This window comes from Triticum urartu, chromosome 6A, assembly GCF_056163025.1.
Source record: "Triticum urartu cultivar PI428250 chromosome 6A, HENAU_Tu73, whole genome shotgun sequence".
Classification (NCBI taxonomy): Eukaryota; Viridiplantae; Streptophyta; class Magnoliopsida; order Poales; family Poaceae; genus Triticum; species Triticum urartu.
The window spans coordinates 33,068,701-33,088,103 of NC_141878.1; the positions used below are offsets into that span (position 1 = coordinate 33,068,701).

Below are 19,403 nucleotides of genomic sequence, written 5' to 3' on the forward strand. Positions count from 1 at the left end.
CCGGCCGGCTTTGGACATGTCCGGCGCGGCGGGATCTGTTTTTTTTATCTAGGGTTTCGGAGAGGGAGAGAGATCCGAAAACGGGGGGGGGGGGCTATTTATAGGCATAGAGGGAGCTAGGAGAGTCCAAATGAGGTGCGGTTTTCGGCCACACGATTGTGATCGAACGCTCTAGGACATGGAGCAGAGTTTGGTGGGTTTCGGGCCAAATTTGAGGGGTGTTGGGCTGCAACACACACGAGGCCTTTTCGGTCCCTCGATTAACCGTTGGAGTATCAAACGAAGTCCAAATGATACGAAACTTGACAGGCGGTCTACCGGTAGTAAACCAAGGCCGCTTGGCAAGTCTCGGTCCAATCCAGAAATGTTTAATCCCCTCACACGAAAGAAAGCTAGAAATGACCATCGGAGGAGAACGAAGCGCCGGAATGCAAAACGGACAACGGGGAAAATGCTCGAATGCATGAGATGAGCATGTATGCAAATGCAATGCACACGATGACATGATATGAGATGCATGACAACGACAACAACACACGGAGACGAAACCCGAACCCGAGGAAATAAATATAACTTAACGCCGGAAACGGCAAGAGTTGAAGTACAAATAGGGAAAGTTACATCCGGGGTGTTACACTCCCTCTCTCCTATATCTGCGCCGAAACCAGAATGAAATAGTCCCACACATCAACGTGTGGGACCAGAAGCCAACGCAGCCTACCAGTCACAGTATGCGGGGCGGGTGCGTACCTGTGAGCCCATCTTATCTCCTCTCTACTACCCCAGACAACAGACGAAAACAAAAATAAGCCCATCCACTGAACTATGGGACCAGAAGCCAATGCGGCCCACCTGTCATAGTGCGCGGGGCGTATGAGTGTGTGTTGTGCGGGTACGCATGAGTTCATCTCTCTCTCTTTCCTATATCTAATTAACAAGCGAGACAAGGGAATAGAAAACATAGCGTCAAGCTAGCGAATCGCGCCACGTGCACGAGACACATAAGGAGAGGGCGCTCGCGCACCCCGAATTGACTAACCCAGCAAATCGCGGGCGAGGCTGAGCCCACAGGTCAATGGCCCTCCGAAACTACCGCAAGGTGAAAACTAGACACAAAGATCCAACGCCCCGGAACACAGAGAAGACCATTTTGACCACCATCCGATGGTTGAGAAGGCAGAAAATCGAGGGAGCCTCCTCGAGCCAAGTTGGCTAGCAACCTTAAAGTTTAGAATTGGCAGGTTGCTATGTATTAATTTTGATTTTATCGAGTGTGCGGTCTGCCTGTCCCCTTTATTGGTTATATATTTGAAAAGATTGCAACATTATATGGTAGTAGTACTCCTTTTACATTTTCTTGTACTAAATAGCCAAGTAGAGCTATTGATAGGCTCAATCATATCAAAATACAGTGAAAAGCACAAACATACATAAGTAACTGGAAAGCGACAACATTAATTACCTTCGATCCTTGGCTTCCTTGTTTTATAGTAGTTTGGCACCGATCCCTCTATCCAATAACAGTGACAATGCTGATGTCAACCACAACTTATAACCCCATAAATCTCAATTATAGATTAGAGTGTTTCCTCGACTATTTTCATATCCAACACAAATAGTTAATGCATTTTTGGTGCTTTTGGAGCAGTAAGTACCACATACTGTTTCCATCTTTCAGACTTGATGATCATGGCTTTTTCAACAAAAAAATAGCGTGTTGGTTCTTCGCTAATAGGGCGCTATAGCATACACGGAGAGCCCGCACTAAAGTTTCGCACAGCATAGCTTGTAGCGTGTTGTTTTTCTGGGCAGCCCATTAGCCCAAGGACAGAAGCCTGACCTAGCCCAAATAGGTATAATACCCAATCCTCCGCCCGACCAAGCTCTCCTGCGCGGCGGCGGCTTCTTCCTCATGCTCGGTCCCTCTTCTTCTATTCCTCATTGGTCTTCCCCTGTTCTCCGCCGGTCTTCCCCCGTTCACGGCGGCATGATGTCGCAACCCGTTGTGGCGCCGACAAGCGAGGCACCAGGCAAGTTCTTTGGTCTCGCAGATTCGTGATGTATGTGTTGGGTAATGATGTTTGCTAGATGTTAGTTTCCGACTGTGTTGCAAGTTATCCTTCTTAACTCCTAGAACCCGATTGATTGTCACTTTGATAAATAGCTATCTACATGGAGTACTTCCATGGACGGCAAGGAGAGGTTATTCTTTAGGAATGGAGATCCTTGTGACACTTGATTCTAAATTAGTATATTTTTGCTATGTTGTTGCTTCATGGGCTGTTGATGTTAGGCTACATTAAAGCTTTTTTAGTCCTTTACTATTGAACTATATCCTTTATTGTTGCTAAAGTCCTTTAATTTTAGGCCATACATGGCATTCTTTTAAAACACATTTGTAAATAGAGCGAATTGAAGAAAACCACCACATTGACACCTAGGTTTACAGAAAACACCGCTTTATGAACTATGACAAAACTCACTCATTCTTAGCCTAATCATTTGAAGTAGACAACGTTGGACATTGTCAGATGAGGGATTTTCTAGATTTACAAAATAGTCCCTGAAATTTTAGAGAGACACCCTTCAATCAATAAAAAAGCAATCAGCTCCACAAAAAGATTTGGGCTGCAGAAGGAACCGATTAGAGCAGCAACACGCCGGCAATGGTTCTCGTCGCCGGGAACAGGAGTGGAGGGCACATGCATAGGCACGCGGCTGTTGTGGCAGTCGGCGGCGGAGTTGGCCGGGCCGGTGGGCCACGCCTCATCCGTCAGCCTACGGGCGCCAGAGGTCCAGCGTCCTCGTCCTCAGTCCATCATCCTCAGCCTATGGTCGGGCCACCAGAGGAAGCCACATGCCGTCTAGCCGCAAAGTTCATCGGATCCAGGGCCTCTAGTGCCAAAGGTCACGGGATCCAGGACGCCGGGGCCACGGTGGATCCATGACCGCGCGGTTAGGATCCTCCATGACCAACACGTCGTGCATGACGCCGCTGAGGTCTGCTCACATGGCCACCATGACGCGGGATGGGATGGGCACGAGGGAACCGCGAGGAGGGAGGATGGAGAAGGGGAGGCACGGCCGCCGCCGGCCCCAAGTTCGCCCCTGCTACGAAAGGCCGGCTCGGGAGAGAGAGAGAGGAGGGAGGAGGAGAAGTGGAGGCATGGACGGCCGACCGGGATGCGCGCCGCCAGCTCGGGGAAAGCAAGAAGAGGGACGATGGAGAAGGGGAGGCGCGTCCGTTGCTGCTCACACCCGGGCCGACGTGGGCGGTAGGGTCGCACGGCTTGGGGCCGGTCGGCCCTGGTCTAGGTGGTTAACACTTTTAAGGCAATCTTTTTTTGGGAGGGGTGGTGTTTTTGCCAAAAAGACCCCCCTAGTGTTGTTTATTGTGTACTGTTACTGACATAAGCAAAGGGTGGGCTTCATCTGTCATAATCATCATCAAATGAGCCAAATCCGCCAACTATTGTTTTTTGCAAAAGATTAGATCAAGAATCAGTGGTTTCTGACAGAAATTCATAAACCGGTTTTCACGCAAACCTGGACGCCAGTATGGTGGTTTTCTGTAATTCACTCTTTGTAAATAGCGTGCTATAGTGTGTATACCATTTGGAGGAGGCCGCTCCTATTTCTCTTAGCACGCTATTTTTTTTGTTTTTTTTATGAAAGGCACAATCATTTATTCTTGCCACTGAATGCATAGTGCTCTCTCCCACAAACAAATTCATCGTAGAACCTGAAGCCCACGCATAGATTCTTCTCCATCTTTAACTTGTATCTCTGGTAGTAAAATAAAATATCAGAAAATATGTAGCCTGGAACACAACATCAGCTCGCAGATGCTTCTCTGAGAAGTTTTATAGGTAACTAAGGCCTGTACGGGTATCTGCAAAATAGAATGTTGCAGGAGGATTACATATATAAGGTAACATGATTTACATGGATGTTAAACAACACATTATATTTCTAATGCACTGTCATCTCATTTTTCAGATGATGATATGAAGTCTGTCATTGGTTCCGTATCTCCGTTTGCCTGTACAAGTCTAGGGGGTGGTGTGATCAGACTTAAGACTGCTACAGTGCCTGTTCTCGCCTTTTTTAGAAGGTAAATAAGCACCTTGGTTATGCTTTCAAATGATATTTTTTGACATCATTCTTATTATTGATTTAGTATAATGTTTTCATTGTTGTGTCTTTAGATAAGTAGTAGATTTTGTTTTGATAACAGGCAACCCTATACATGTAAAAATGGTTGGTGTTTTGGCTTACCAAATTGGTGTTTTGCACTAATGTAGGTGTATTTTGATGAGTTAGGAAAAATGTCAATTTCGGCTGATAAAGTAATATTTGAACCACGGTGAACATTAAGTTTGTGTTAACCTATTTTAACCTTTTGAATTTATTACTACATGGCTTCTAGTTCTAGTCTTCTTTGGAGATGGCCCATTATTACTTGCAAGTCGTATTAAACAGATGATGATTTTTAGAACAATTAGTTCATTTGCAATACTTGATATGTCATATAAAAATGATCTTAGTCAATGTTTCCTCAAAATTCCTCGGTGCAAAAACCGCTAATGTGATGTTTAAATAGCTAGGGATTTTTTCCTTGGGCACCATTTTCCTTAGATATCCCATTTTCCATGTTGCTTTGAATTACTTGAAATAGTTCGAGCTATTAAAATACATACACACATACAATATGATTTACAACCAAATTAATTCGAACATCATGGATTGTGTAACTCAGATGACATTATTCACAATAAAGTGATGTTGTGTATTGTGTGTGTGTGTGGGGGGGGGGGGGGTCTGGAACACTCACTTGATCTCTAGCTACAACCTGCAAGTATGAGTGTATACATAAGAGTAAGCCTTTAATTTGGTCGAAACCTGTACACACACCCCACACATAGAATCAACCCCCCCCCCTCAATTTCTAAAAGAAACACTCCCCCTCAGATGGGTGATAAATATCTATCATTACCATCTTGTTACAAGCTAAATTATATTCCTCGAGTCCTAAGCCCTTAGTTAGACAATCTATGACTTGATTTCCCAAGCTTATGTGATTTAATTCTACTAGCAACATTCTTGTGCTTTGCAATGGGAGAAACAAATCACATGCCCCTAGCCTAGTATGCATGCCTCAAAGACTCCCACAGGTCTAGATCCTCTATTTCAATATGGCGCCCCATCCGTGTCACTGCTTATCCTCCTTTTCACCCTCACCGATAGTGATCCTAGAGTCCACCCTATCACAAATATGTCTAAAGGTGGTCAATCCCAAGAAGATGATCTCGGCCACCGCATGGCTCACCTTTCATTGAACCACACCAGTGAAAGAGAACGTTTGAAACATCTTTCAGTTTGTTACAATAGTAGCTTAAATATCATGGTGCACTGAGCAAAAAAAATTCCAGTTGAACTATTAGCCACAATGGTTGCTTCTAAATTGACATGGCTTCCTTCTATTAGTGTCTTAGGTATGAGTGAAAAAATATCCAATCTCAAAAGACAATAGGTAAATGAGAGCAAAATAGAGAGTCTTATTAAAATTGCATGCACGCCTTATATACTCAAATGAGACTGAAGAAGCAATATGCCATTTAGTCATATATATGCACAAAGGTATGCAGCCATTTAAAAAATGTTTGAATTATAAGCATGAACTTGTATGTTGTGCCACCTACAATGATCTGCCCTACCAATTGGTCCACAATGAATTTACAAATACTTGTTGCATGTATCCGCTGAATGGCTTTGTTTCTTTGTTTCTAAAGAGAGAATTCATAACTCATAAATTGAATGCCATTGACACCACCTCTAAAAGAGTGTCTCATCATTCTTTAGGGGCCCCTTCCTATTCCTAATCAACTATCAGATCTGGAGAATAAAACATACCGCATCATGCTTACTCAAGCACATGTAGGATGGATCAAGAGTCGATCGTGAACTTTATATATAATTTTAAAATCATCAATGACAGATGAAAAGCAGATCCTGCAATTTAAAAATTATCAATGAACTCCACCATTCCACTTTGTGGTCGTATCTATCCACCTTGACCTCCACGGCGAGAGGCTCGTGCCACCGGAGTGATGGCGGCCCACAACCTCCTCCTTCTTAATAGGGCAAAATCACAGCGAGTGATCAGAGCGAGAAGATGGTGCCCTGATGTGGAACTATGTCAGCACATCATCAGCGCGCTAGCTGTGCACCCCTTCCATCATGTGAGGCTTGCAAGTCCCCTACCCGTCTCCTTCACCTCCTTCCAGTGACTCCACCGTGACTGGATTGTTGATTCCGGCGAAACCCTACTCGATTCCTCCCGCATAGAGCCTCCTCTGCACCTCCAATAGCGTCCTGGCCAGGCAACACACGCAATAGTATGCGCAGAGGCACTAACCTTTCTATGACACTTCCGGTGAATTCTTGCCCTACAACGACGGCGGCGAGCGGCCATATGCTGCAAATATAAAACACTTCGGCTGCTGCCACAAAATTTGCTCCAAACGGGGGACCACGTAGGACCACAATAAAATGGCTGTTTTACATCACTTTATGCCAAAAACACTGCTCCAACAAGTGCCCTAAAATAGGACAAGCACAAAACGACATCCACGGTATTTTTGGGGCACCAATTTTAGGGCTTCTATAGTTGATGAGCATTTTCTGGTGCCCTAAAATTCACTTTTTGGTGTCCCAAATTTTACTCTAGCTACTTTTTTGTGCCCTATTATAGGGCCATTGTTGGAGATTCTCTGAGTTTTTTGTGTGTTTTTGAAGGAGCTTCTCAATTCTTTGATTTTTTCCCCATGGTTCAGTGTCACTAGAAAGCACCAATAGCAACCGACTATGCCTCCTCTCTTCTGCTCTATCGGGTATTAAGTTTTAGCTTACTTGAACAACAACAATCAACAACCAGAACCAGGTTCAATGCAACTAGCGCACCAAGGGCCTAAATCCATCACGCTGTTACATGTCAAAACACCAGCCACACCTCCTACAAGATGTTCTGCTTTGCCTTCTTTCCGCAACCAGCAAAAAAACATCTCCTTCTCTCCACTCTAAGACAGCAGCATCAGCAGCCCACAAACAAATTTAGGCAACATACATCTTCTCTGCTTCTTGCTACAGTACTCACTACACCAACACCGCTACCTCCAAGTGATAGTAGCCGTACAGACCTCACCAATCACTCCTTTCACCACCACGGACCAACACCGCAGACCTGCAGGTCCTTCTACTTGCACGCACTATCGGCCGTCATCTCGGATGAGCTTTTGATTTTGAGCAGCCACATGTACGCCTCCCGCTGCTAACCCCAGCACCCATGACCTACAGTTCCTGCACGAGCCACAAGGTTGCACGCCACAAGCTTCAATGCCGATTTGCTGTGCTGCCCCACGCTCCTGGCCGCAAGAACTTCTTCTCTCTGCTCTGGTCCACCAGCACCAGCGGTTCTCTCCCGCCCCTCCACCCCCCCCCCCCCCCCCCCCCGCCGCTCCAGACCATTTCCTATCTGCTAAAGGCTACGGCTCTGCTATAGCTTCGCCCATGCGATTTTCTCCTCACTCCAAGAGATCCACTAGCGACAAAACATCTCTTCACCCATAGCTACGAGCACCACCTTTCCTCTTGCTGCTAGCGATGGCTTTAGTTGTAACCTGGGTGTCATACCATGTTGTCTCTTGGGGATAAATCTGTAACACTCTCTTGCTCTTTAATTATAACCTACAAGTATGAGTAGATATTCACAAGGGTGAGCCTTTGGGCCAACAACCCATATGCACACCCCACACATACACTCAACCCAACAATATCCTTACTAGGATGTTGATTGGTAGAAGTTTGCACCATGTTTCTAAGTTATGTAACTGTTTTTCTACTCAATCCAGTCAAATCTCCATTCCCATGCATAATAGGTGTTGAAGCCTTGAAGTTAAACTGTAGGACGTGAGATGGTCTTGGTCCTTTAGGCATCAATTTTCATAAGAGTACAAGGAGAGAACATACATTTTCTACTGGTACTAATTAGTGGGGCATATTGTCCAAAAAGAATTTGATAACGAGAGGTCAATGAGGTCAAAACAAGTCAAACTCCAACAAAATGAGTATTTCATCATATTATTGTATGAATTATAGAGGGTATTAACATGTTAATTAATTCAGGATTGAACCATTTCATTGTTGCAACATCTCCACTACATATGATTCTATTCTTTTTATATGGTGCTTTGATTGCTTTTTACAAGTTAGAACTAATATGATTTGTCTTTGCATGACAACACATGCATGCCTTGAATTGACCAGATTTAATGATAATGTGATGCACATAATATATATATATATATATATATATATATATATATGTATGTATGTATGTATGTATGTATTTTCCACTGTAATCATAAAGTAGGATTATATTTGTTTCTTAGATTAAAGAACAAATTTTTAGTTGTTGTAAATGGTGGACGTTCGAATCATGTTGTTTTTGATTATAGATTTCCATGTGTTCTCTTTGTAGTGGGGAAAAAATTCAAGATATTGTTTGGCCGAAAACCATAGAAATCAAAGGAAGAGTGAAATGGGGGGTTTTTAAAAAATTCCTCAAGGATCTTCGTCACTCTCAAAACCGGTCAATAATGGTAAGATCATTTTCTTACATTATAGATGATTCATCCTTGTTCTTATGATTTGCCATTCTCCTGTTTTAGGATTATTTACTTTTGTGCTGAAATGAGTTTGAAATTGTATTTGATATACCTAGATAACTATGTGTTTTCTAGCGTTAATTTTCTTTCATCATAAGTTTTAATAGTTACTGAAATATCACAGAAATAAACCGAAACTGATTTTTACTTGCAACCATTATCTTATTAGGTTATTTCCCTGTTGTTGAACGTTGAGTCTTCGAAAAATGGCTTAGAGGGAATGAAGCAGGTAAAATTGACACTTGATTTTTCATTTCTAGTCTTTAGAAGGTATGGACATTCAGAATATTACACTTAAGCTATTTATGACACTGATGCAGGTTGCAAAGATGTTAAAAGTGAACAAAAGAATTGGTTTAGCAACAACAGAAGATGGTTCATATATTTATGTATGTCCTGGACACAAGGACATAATAACAGTCCTTGCAAAATATGGTTTCTGGAAAGGCGCGTCAACAATCGATAGAAACCAAGACTCATTTATCGGTTTTGTTGTACGGGACCGAAAACCACTAGTAAACACAAGTGAGGGAGAGGTAAGTATTGAGAAAATACAAGAAATCGGGGGCACTCACATGGAAGCACAAGAAGTGATATATGGTAAGCTTGTATTATCTATTAATCCACATGCATGGAAGTCTTATTCTCTCGGTGTCCTCCTCTAGTACTTACAGATCATGGACATCATCCTTCTCTTCTTTCAGATAACCAATCATACCCTGTTCATCCTCTTCATGCACCAGTAGATGATGGCCTATACTTTCGTCGTCCTCCCCTTGTACTAGCAGAGCAAGGCTCATATTGTCTGTATCCTCCTCCTGGACTACTAGGTCACGACTTCCATGCTGGGCATCCTCCTATTGGACTATCAGGTCAAGGGATACATCCTCATGCCCCAGAATGTCAAGGCGTCTTTCATCAGCTTCCTCCTTGTGCAAGAGGTCAAGGCTTCATTACCCACCGCGCTCCCAATTTCACACTAGAATACTTTAGGCCATTAACAGATCATGGAAACAACAACGGTATTTCTCCTGACCAACAACATTGGATGTTTATTGAATGCCTGTAAACTGACTATGTTATTGCAGGTTCACAACACTTGAGGCCACCTAGCGGTTCTGCTCCTGGTCATTTATGGCATAGAATGTCGTGCGCAAGGTCCGGGAATAATCTTCCTGGTTTTGAAAGATCAGAAGGCTTCTCTGGCTCTAGCTCCGCATATTACTCTAGATTCGAAAATGGGTCAGGTAGCATGCCTCCCAACTAAATTCATTGATGAAATTGCAGCCTTGTCCCAAGAAACATTCTGAATGATTTGTCTTATATTGGTGGATTCGGAAGTACAAGGAAGACACCAGGACATGGATTCTTGTTTCTATTTCCGATTGGGCCAATTACTCCCAATATCCATAGAACATAATTCCTGATGTGTACAATGATGCATATGCCATTTCATTTAGTCTCCTGATAGGATGTTTGCCATTTCATTGCTTTATGCACTAGTATGTTCCAACCCGCATTGCTACATGCATCTTCAGATCTGGTGACTAATGAATAATGAGGTTAGTATGTATTTTTCTGGATAGTCATACGAAGTTTCTCTTCTGAATAGCTAAAAGTGTAGGTCTAGTAAAATATTTTGTAGGGTATATATTGCGATGGAACAAGTCCTATAGTCTCATCATCGTACTAGTGGGCTTCTTCTTTGTACTAAAAATCTTATCAAACACCATCCTCGTCGTGGACTTCCAGAGAAATTTCCCTAGGATATGCTAGCCGTTTGCCCAACAAGCTTGGCTGGGGTGAGGGGGGTCCGCATCCAAATATTGATCTGAGTTCAAAAGAAATTGAACCAGGTCATGAGGGAAACTGGGTCAAAAACCATAAGCTAGTTTACAAGGAAAAATGGTTCGAAAACCTAAACAAATTGACCCGATTATGAGGGATACCGAACCAAAAAAACATACAAGTAACAGGGGAAAAGAATAATGATAAAACATGGGAGTCCAAGAAAAGGCACATCCCAACAAGTAGATCGCAATACCAGGAAACACAAGTAGATATGGGGTGTTGTCTAGGATCACAATACACAGACTTGAAAGCTAGTTGTTTTTCATGTGGGTAACAGTCGAGTTTTTCTCCCATTCATGTCGTGACACAACATATATGCTTCTGTCCCTTTTTGCCTGCCTTTGATTTGGGTCATAGCCAAGTTTTCCCCTTCTACTAACTTGAGAAATAACAGGTCCTTCAAAATTGAAAAAGAATTCTCTGTTGATCAAGCACGCTACACTAGCTGAACTTGATCAAGCGCTCAGGATTTCAAAAGCTGAAGCCATAGACTTCACATGCTTTAGAATTATACATAAGAAAACCATCACCTAGTCAAAGGGATGTTCACTTGTCATGAGGATGTGCATCTGCATTCCCAAATATTCTGAAAATTGCACAGATAATGAGAATGCTGAATTGCTAATACACCAGTAGACGATGGCCTTGCAAGACAACCACATCTACAATGGACTATGACAAAAATGTAAATGGTTGCCCAGATCTTATATCTTGACTCTTAATAGCTCAACTGCGTGATTACCTATTGAATCAACAGAGCACCACCTCAAGCTCTCAAGCATTACTGTGGATCAATCAACAACCATATATGAAGAAACTGGATTTTGCAGAGGACAAGCAGTAAGATATAATTATTTTGTCATCTCATAAGCTAACAAATATAATAAAAAAAGTACTCCCTCCGACTAGATACGTAGACAAATCTAGGACAAGAATTTTGGTACAGAGGTAATATTGATTTAAGAAGCACATTCATGCACACATGAAAACATGAGTTCAGAAGCCTACAAACCACAGGAGCTGTTAAATATGCAGATAGATTCAGCGATCTGTTCTCGGGGCAGTAAATATCTATATAACTAGTAATACATGTAGTTCAGTATCAGATTTGGTATTAATAAGTTTTGGCACAAAGGTCAGCAGTACAAGCTTGATATAGTTTTAGAACGCTGAGAAATATATGCCATCTAGCAGAACCCAGCTTGCAACTGTTAACACCTAACTCTGGTTTGCATAAAGCATAGCCTGTAATGTTGTAACACCTGGGATCAATCTAGGCAGATTTGATACCACAGTAAGCAGAGGTACAATTCTAACAATTTGCTAGCATAAATCATGATATAAGAACATAGATTTAGACACATGTAAGCCCTGATTCGTGCAAACCTGAGGAGGTTTGGTTTTAGCCAACCATAGTATTTGGACTAGATGGTAGCCCTGTACTGTTCAGTTTTGAAATCAGTTGTCCCTAGAGCTGAACGTATCAGCCAATAGGCCACTCAGAAATACAGGAGAGAAAAAAAGGTGAAAACAACTGATGCAAACTAGCAAAGCATGAATGTCTTTCAAAACATTTAATCTGTTAAAAAAAGATGCTGCAGAAAGAACTAAGATTTTTAGCTCAGAAGAAGTGGAACAAGCAACCAAACAAACTGGGTCAAAACTGCATCCTCAGATTGATCAACATATTGTGGCCATCAACAAGTCCAAAATAGTTCACGACAGCAGAAAAGGTCCAGAATTGCCATTCAGATGAAATTTTATGATGACATGGACATACCAGTACTGGTGAATCTAATTACTGGATCAAGCGTTAGCAGTGACCAAACTAGCATGCGAGATACATAATATACCAGAGAACAACATCCAGTTAGGCAACAACACTGAAACAAAGCTTGCCATCTTGCGCCAAGCAAAATCTTTGTGGTGCAGTAAGGATTAAAAAAAAATCAATTGCCTTAAGAAGCTTTACAACACATAACCGGGATTCCAGTCGGTCCGCTAGTGTATAATAGAGTGCTGGGTGATTAGCAATGTAAGCCAGGATAGCGAAACTAATGCATTGCAGAATGGCATGCTCCCACACTTTCTTAGCTCCAATATGTGTGCTAAATAACATGGCTTCAGGATGAACAAGTTCATAACCAATCCACGGTTTCTTCCCACCTACTCTCTCCGTTCGGAATTACTTGTCATAGAAATGGATGTATCTAGACGTATTTTAGTTCTAGATACATTCATTTTCAAGACAAGTAATTCCGAACGGAGGGAGTAAATGATAAGATATCAGCAATCAGGAACCAAATCATCAGTTCAACCAGATTCTGCATCTAACAGGGCAGAAAAACAGCATCTAGTTAAGCAAAGTACACCGAAATTTTTATTACCAGCTTACTATGGAGAATAAAAACTTTGTTGCACCATCACAGTTCACCGATTTTCATAGCTCGTTCTTGGGTGATGCAAATCTGAATCTTGTCGGCACTTCCCCTCGGCAGGCGGCAGCGTAGTCTTCAGCAAGGTGTGGTGCAGCTTCCATGTGAGGGCATATGTACTTCTCCATAAATACCTTCTCAGTCCACAGCAGTGCTTTATAGTAGCTATGGCTGTGCACTAGCAATCCATTTTCCTTAAGAAATTTCACTACATAGTAGCGGGGTCTGAGCCGGCCCTCCAAGCTGTAAGTGAGCATTGCCGGTTGATGAGCAATGTAGGCCGGCTCCAACCCCAACTCGGAGAGAAGGAACTCGGATCTGTGCTGCAGCATGTTCTTTGACCTCCTCAGCACAGACGGATCCTTGGACAAAGCAATGCCCAGTTGCCAACCTCAGCATCCGACCAGCCCAAGGTGCTCTTCAAGTACTTCACTTTGGCGGCAATCTTCTCCTCTCCGAGCAATTCGACACACAGCAGAATTTTCCTGGACATCACGGAGCCACGGGGCACACCAAGAGCTTAGGCGAACGCCGCCGCCGCCCGTATTCGTTCCGCACTGGCGGTGAGCATCCTTGGTACAGTGGCACACACCTTGGCAATATCGCAAGCACCTAGCGTGCACTCCTGCAGTAACGCCACATTTGGCTTGACCACCCTCTCGAGGCTGTGCGAGAGGAGACGGTTGTTACGCTTGAACGCTTGGAGGAACTCCTCGGAGGATCCGAAGAGGCGCAGGTAGTAGTGCACCTTGGAGACGATGGATTTGCAGCGGAAGAGAGCGAGAGGAGGCGCGCAGTCTCGGAATGCGACAGACCGAGGCCGGTGAGCCCGACTGCGATGGGGCACAGGGTCCTCTCCACGCCGGCGAGAGGAGCTGCGGGTCCCTGGCGACGGCGGCAGCGACGTCTGCGGTGGAGAGGCCAAGGCCGGCGAGGAAGGCGAGGACGGCGTATGGCTTGGTGGGGGATCTGAGGTGGGAGAGCTTCGTGGAGGCCTTCAGCGCCTGTGCTTGGGTGAGACCGCAGGTGTCTACCAGTTACTCCTCGACCGCGAATCCGGTGATTCCGGTGCGTGGGGAAATGGGGGTGCGGCGAGAGGAGACGGCGGAGAGGGGAAGGGGATCTGTGGCAGGTGGTGGGAGAGGATATAAGGTGGGCGAGGATGCAACTTCGGAGGCGGAGCATGGCGCAGGCGCCGCCGGTTGGTGCGAGAGATGCTCGTGGTGATTGGCCGCCCGGTCAAGCTTTTTGCAGCGACGCACCAAAGAGAGAAGAAGCCTAAGGCTGGTCATAGTAGGGGGTAACTTAGACTAGTGTCATGCATATGACACTAGTCTAAGTTAGTACCTTCATAATACAAAATAACATACTAGTAGTATTATAGATGGTTTCATTTATTAGCTCGTAGACTCATTTTGTCTTGAAAAACGTTATGTTATAATAACATATTATGTTACCATCTCTCATTAATTATTTGCCACATAAACAGAATTTTCTTGAAGTGCGCTATGTTACTAGCTAAGTTACTCCCACTATGACTAGCCTAATAACTTGTGAGCAAAGTGGGCCTCGAAGCCCAATTTGTCACTCCACGTGCTCCAAGAAAAGGAAACCAACATCTGAGCGAAGCCGAGCCATTCATGAGTGCGAATTTGTGTACTAGCTAGAGCACATGTAGGCCATTCTTTTTGAAAAATTCGAAAAACTTATTTTGAAGCTTCAAATAAATCTGAAAAAAAATAAACATGAACATGGAGATGTATACTACATTTCTGTTAAATTTTATGACGAAATACGCTACGGTGTGAGCTGCATAAAAAACAAAATTATGGACTTTTATAGTGAATAATGTCTGCTGAAAATACATGATTTTATCATTTTTGTGTATCTTTCATCAAAACATACTTTTTTCCTAGGTGACATCAAAACGTATTTCATCGTGTAAATTTGCACTCTGGCTCGCTAATACCTGTTAGCTACACGTAGGTCTTTTTTTGAAAATAAATAATCTAAAATCATATTTAAAAGTTCCAAAAAGGTCTACAAAAGATGCACACGAACCTAGGTACGTATACTACTCCCTCCGTCCTAAAAATGAAGTTAGGACAAAGTTGAGTCACTTATTTTGACACGGAGGGAGTACATCTCTGCAAATTTTATTTAAAGACAACTATTCACTTGAAAATAAGGTGGCCTTTCATGAGGGGGCCGATATTCAAACGAAAGCACTCGCGGAGAAATATTTGAGGCTACCTACTGCTTTGGGTAGGTCAACAGAGGACCAGTATGAATAGTGCGGCTAGAGAGGTTTTGATCAAGTCAATATGTGAAGCTATTTCTACCTACCTATTCAATGAGCTGTCTTAAACTGTTAAAGAAAACATGCAAAAAGATTGCTAGCATTGTGGCTCGGTACTGGTGGGAGGAGATGAAATTAAAGGGAAGATGCATTGGAAGAAGTGGCAAGCTATAGATATGCCGGAGACGGAGGACGAAAAAGGATGAAAGTGTGGCGAACTCTTAAGTAATTTTTTTAGGCAAATGCAAAACCATAATAGTCCTCCTAAAAAAACATAATAGTCAATACCAATCCTCTTATGAGGCAATCATTTTGCCTCCGTTTCAAAAATACCTGTCCCCTTCCCCTTGGCGTTCCTAGCCCCTTCCCCTCACTCTCCATCTTCCGCTGGCGAAGCACGAGGCTGCACTGCATACTGCTGGCCGTGGACTTCCAACCGGTAGGTACCGGTTCCGATAAATTTATTTTATCGTCGTAGCGAATCCAATGACTTTGTGAATTGCGAGGAAAATTTGGCGGGCGGGCAAGTTTCAACTACTAAAACTTGATATGAACTTTGATAAATTTAGCAAGTTTCAAAAGCTTTACCCTAAAACCCTAAAAGCATATGAATATTTTTTACATAGTATAGACGTAGACGCTCATACATATGCATTCACACTTATCCCTATAAACGCACGCACGCACGCACACCCTATCCTATGAGCAGCTCTGAGAGACTGAATCTACATGTGATCTTGATATTGACGAAGTCAGCACAGGCGCATATGTAGTCGATGGGTATGTTTTTCCCGTTGAACAAATATCACCGGAAAGCCTGAAATAAATTCAGCAAAATGCGAGCATTAGTGCGAAGTTTAGGACTTAAACCCTGATGGGTTGGTTCCATCATACAGAACTAACCATCTGAGCTAGGCCAGTTCGCAAAAGAATATGAAACTTGATTATCTCCCCTATCTAATTCATTACCTAAAACAATAGTGAATGAACTTTAACATTAGTAAGGTTCCCGTTTCGCTTAGGACGTTTTCCGCTCCTTCCCTTCGTCACACCTCACGTCCCCGTCTCCCTTCAACGTTTTTTTCTCTCTAAACCATGTCCCCGTCAGAGCGAGCATATTTATGTTCAATCAATCAGCGATCCCTTCAATCACGCCTTGGCCTCCCGTCTCTTTCCCCGCACGCACAGGGACCACTGCACCGTGCGTGACAGCCTGTGCGTCCCGCCGCAGCCATCGCCTGGATCGCGTGGTCTCCTGCCCGGCTTGCGCCGTCTTCCATCGCGTCGTCTCCCCACCTGGATCGCTCCGTCCCGCCGTCACTGTCCAACAACACCGGCTGCACCAGACCCTGTCCTCGCCGCCAACAGCACCGCCCTCTCCCGCTGTCGCCGCCGCCAACAGGTCTCCTACTGAAGCGGCCGGCAGATGGATTCTTTCTAAATTCCCTTGCAGGTGGATTCTCCAACACCATCCAGTGAACGTATTCCTTTCAAAGAATTGTCCAACTCCATCAAGGCAGGTAATATTGATTGATCGGATAAATTGTAGATGTACCATGTGTTGCACAACACCTATTGATTACATTATGTATTTTTTAGGCGTTGTCAACCTTGAAGGCCAACCTACGGATGCGGGAGAACGGAATAGACAATGTGCTAGGGAGCGATATGTGCAAATGGATCAACAGAAGAAAGATGAACTACTTAAGAAGCGTCGTGAAGCCTACAGAAAAAAGAAAGGTCAAACATCAATTAATTCCGAAGAGGCACAGTTAGGGACAACTCGACTTATGCCCTCCCAACTGCAAAACAAGTGAATTGTTGAAGGTGCACTTCACGATCAATAACCTCATTAGTGCAATCATACCACTTATTGGTTCCATTTTCCTAACGTAACTAAAAAATCTGGTCCTTGATTCTGCCTAGGAGACAAGGCATGGAATGAGGAAAATGTGGACCACAATGAAGCTAGCGAATGGTTAAACATAGATGGCACATACGAACGTCAAACAATCCATATGCCATCTCATGGGCAAGACAACCTCCTAACTGGTATGAAGGCAACTAATTCTTTGTTAAAATGAGTGCATATATACTGATAATTCATGCCTTATGGGGCTACACATGTGAAGATTTTTTGCCTAAGTAGATATTGTTGGCGTACCTAATTGCAATAATGATGGGCTCCCATCATCCATCATTGAGCCACGACGTACAGATGCCAAAGAGCGGAAGAGGCAGCGTGATAGGGATCGATATGCACAGATGGATAGCACGAAGAAAGCTGAACTATTAAAAAGGCAACGTGAAGCTGATCAAAAAAAGAAAATCATCGACAAGGAACAAGGAAAATGAGGTTCCTGTTGAAGATAGCGAGTGGCTAAACAGAAACGACACATACCAGAGGCAACCCGTTCATATGCCATCTCAAGTGCAAGAAAACATCATGGCTGGTATGATTGAACTAATTCCTCTTTGAAATGAGTGCATCTATGTTAGTAATTATGTCTTGTGGTGACAAAGTATGTGATGCCATTATGCTATGTAGATATTGACATCAATGATTTTAGAAATGATGAACCCCCGCCATCCGTATTCAACCACAACCCCTAGATCCCAAAGAGTGAAAGAGGCAACGAGATAGGGAACGGTATGCACAAATGGATATCAAGAAGAAAGATGAACTACTACAAAGGCAACGTGACGCAGGAAATTCATCGTCAGACGTCAGGTAGGAATTGCACAACACCGACCACTAATAGCATGCAACACATTTTCTGTGATCTTTCCACACCAGCCAACCATCTTAATTATTTAGCATTATCATTAGAGCAAACCAATACTACACGTGCAGAGGATAGGGCATGCTATGCCAATATGACTGCAGAGAAAAAGCAAGCAAAGAGGGCTCTCCAGGCGTCAGGCCGGAACATCAAGATTCCATAGCCATGGAGAACCCATAGTTTATCCCCGAGTTTGATCATATTAATGCGAACGCATCTTGTACTCATAGCTCCATAATCACACAGGTCAATGGCACCCCTGTTTATATCCAATCTGCTTCTGAGCATATGTCGGGTGTGGAGATCCCTGATATGGATGTCAGTAAAGTACCACGAAGAAAACATGTGATACCCGGAGAAAGAAACGCTTTGATGGAGCACCAAAACCAAGCTTTCCACACAAGTGGTAGGAAGAATATGACCACATCAATGGATGAAAACCCATCAATTAACAATGGTAATATTTTTTACTTCATTTGTATGCTTCTCTAATATAGGTCACTGAAAATTGTAATGACCATACTTTATGTTGTATTCGCAGAAAGTACATCCCAAGTACCTGAGACTGACAAAATACATTCAACGCCGAACAATGATGTGGATCCATTGACGAATGAAAATCTGTTGATGACTATGGAAGGTTGCAGCCGTTTTGAACTTTCAACACACTTAGAAGCCAATAATGATGGTATTTTTTTACTAAATTTATAACACAACTATTTGAGGCATAGGGCTCATAAGTAATTATAAAATAGGCAATGAAGAGGGTGTCATATTGGAGGAAGACTTAGAAGACGAGGAAGGTTACATGTTTGCTGGGCAATGTACTTTTGTCAGGTTCCACGTCGTTGTGGATATATCATGTGTGTATTTTTGTACTCATGGTGTCAAGTACCATTTCAGAGGACACCGATGAGGATATCGATATGGATGAGGCTGACGATGACCCTGCTTCAGTATCAGGTGTTCTAGATCCTATGACATGGTGTATAGCAAAATCACGACAAACACGCACAAGCTGAAGCCAGTGGAAGACTGCAAGCATTGCTATGCATAGAAGATTGAACGTGAGGCCATAGGATTCTCCCGTCGTAAGGGGAAGATCAAACTAGCCAACACGGAAACACCACCCGAGCTCATGAGGCTGTGGACGAGTGCAGACCCTGATGCTATTCATTTTCACGACAACACCAGGTTTTTAAATAGCCATTTCTCATTCACCTCACTATATTTTCACCTTGATAGTGATACAACAAACACATCAAAGCACCCTATCTATACATTTCGTGCCCATGGCCAAATGTACCAC

At 43.3% G+C, this 19,403-nt stretch overlaps 1 protein-coding gene and 1 pseudogene across 1 annotated transcript; one reads left to right on the forward strand and one right to left on the reverse strand.

Annotated features, from left to right (window-relative positions):
- The first annotated feature begins 1,849 nt into the window (after positions 1–1,849).
- On the forward strand, positions 1,850–10,310 carry LOC125512686 (uncharacterized). The gene is made up of 7 exons (XM_048677776.2): positions 1,850–2,030; positions 4,000–4,114; positions 8,540–8,660; positions 8,896–8,955; positions 9,047–9,326; positions 9,431–9,748; positions 9,815–10,310. The coding sequence occupies exons 1-7, from the start codon at positions 1,913–1,915 to the stop codon at positions 9,991–9,993; spliced, it is 1,191 nt and encodes a 396-aa protein (XP_048533733.2). The 5' UTR covers positions 1,850–1,912; the 3' UTR covers positions 9,994–10,310.
- A 2,707-nt stretch (positions 10,311–13,017) lies between these two features.
- LOC147963556 (uncharacterized) lies at positions 13,018–14,197 on the reverse strand (annotated as a pseudogene).
- Positions 14,198–19,403: the final 5,206 nt, after the last annotated feature.

Excerpts from the sequence above, each read along its gene's own strand:
- LOC125512686 (XM_048677776.2), top strand. The coding sequence starts at position 1,913 with ATGCTCGGTCCCTCTTCTTCTATTCCTCATTGGTCTTCCCCTGTTCTC. Across the intron at positions 2,031-3,999 it reads GCCGACAAGCGAGGCACCAG|ATGATGATATGAAGTCTGTC; the intron begins GCAAGTTCTTTG and ends CTCATTTTTCAG. Across the intron at positions 8,956-9,046 it reads GCTTAGAGGGAATGAAGCAG|GTTGCAAAGATGTTAAAAGT; the intron begins GTAAAATTGACA and ends ACACTGATGCAG.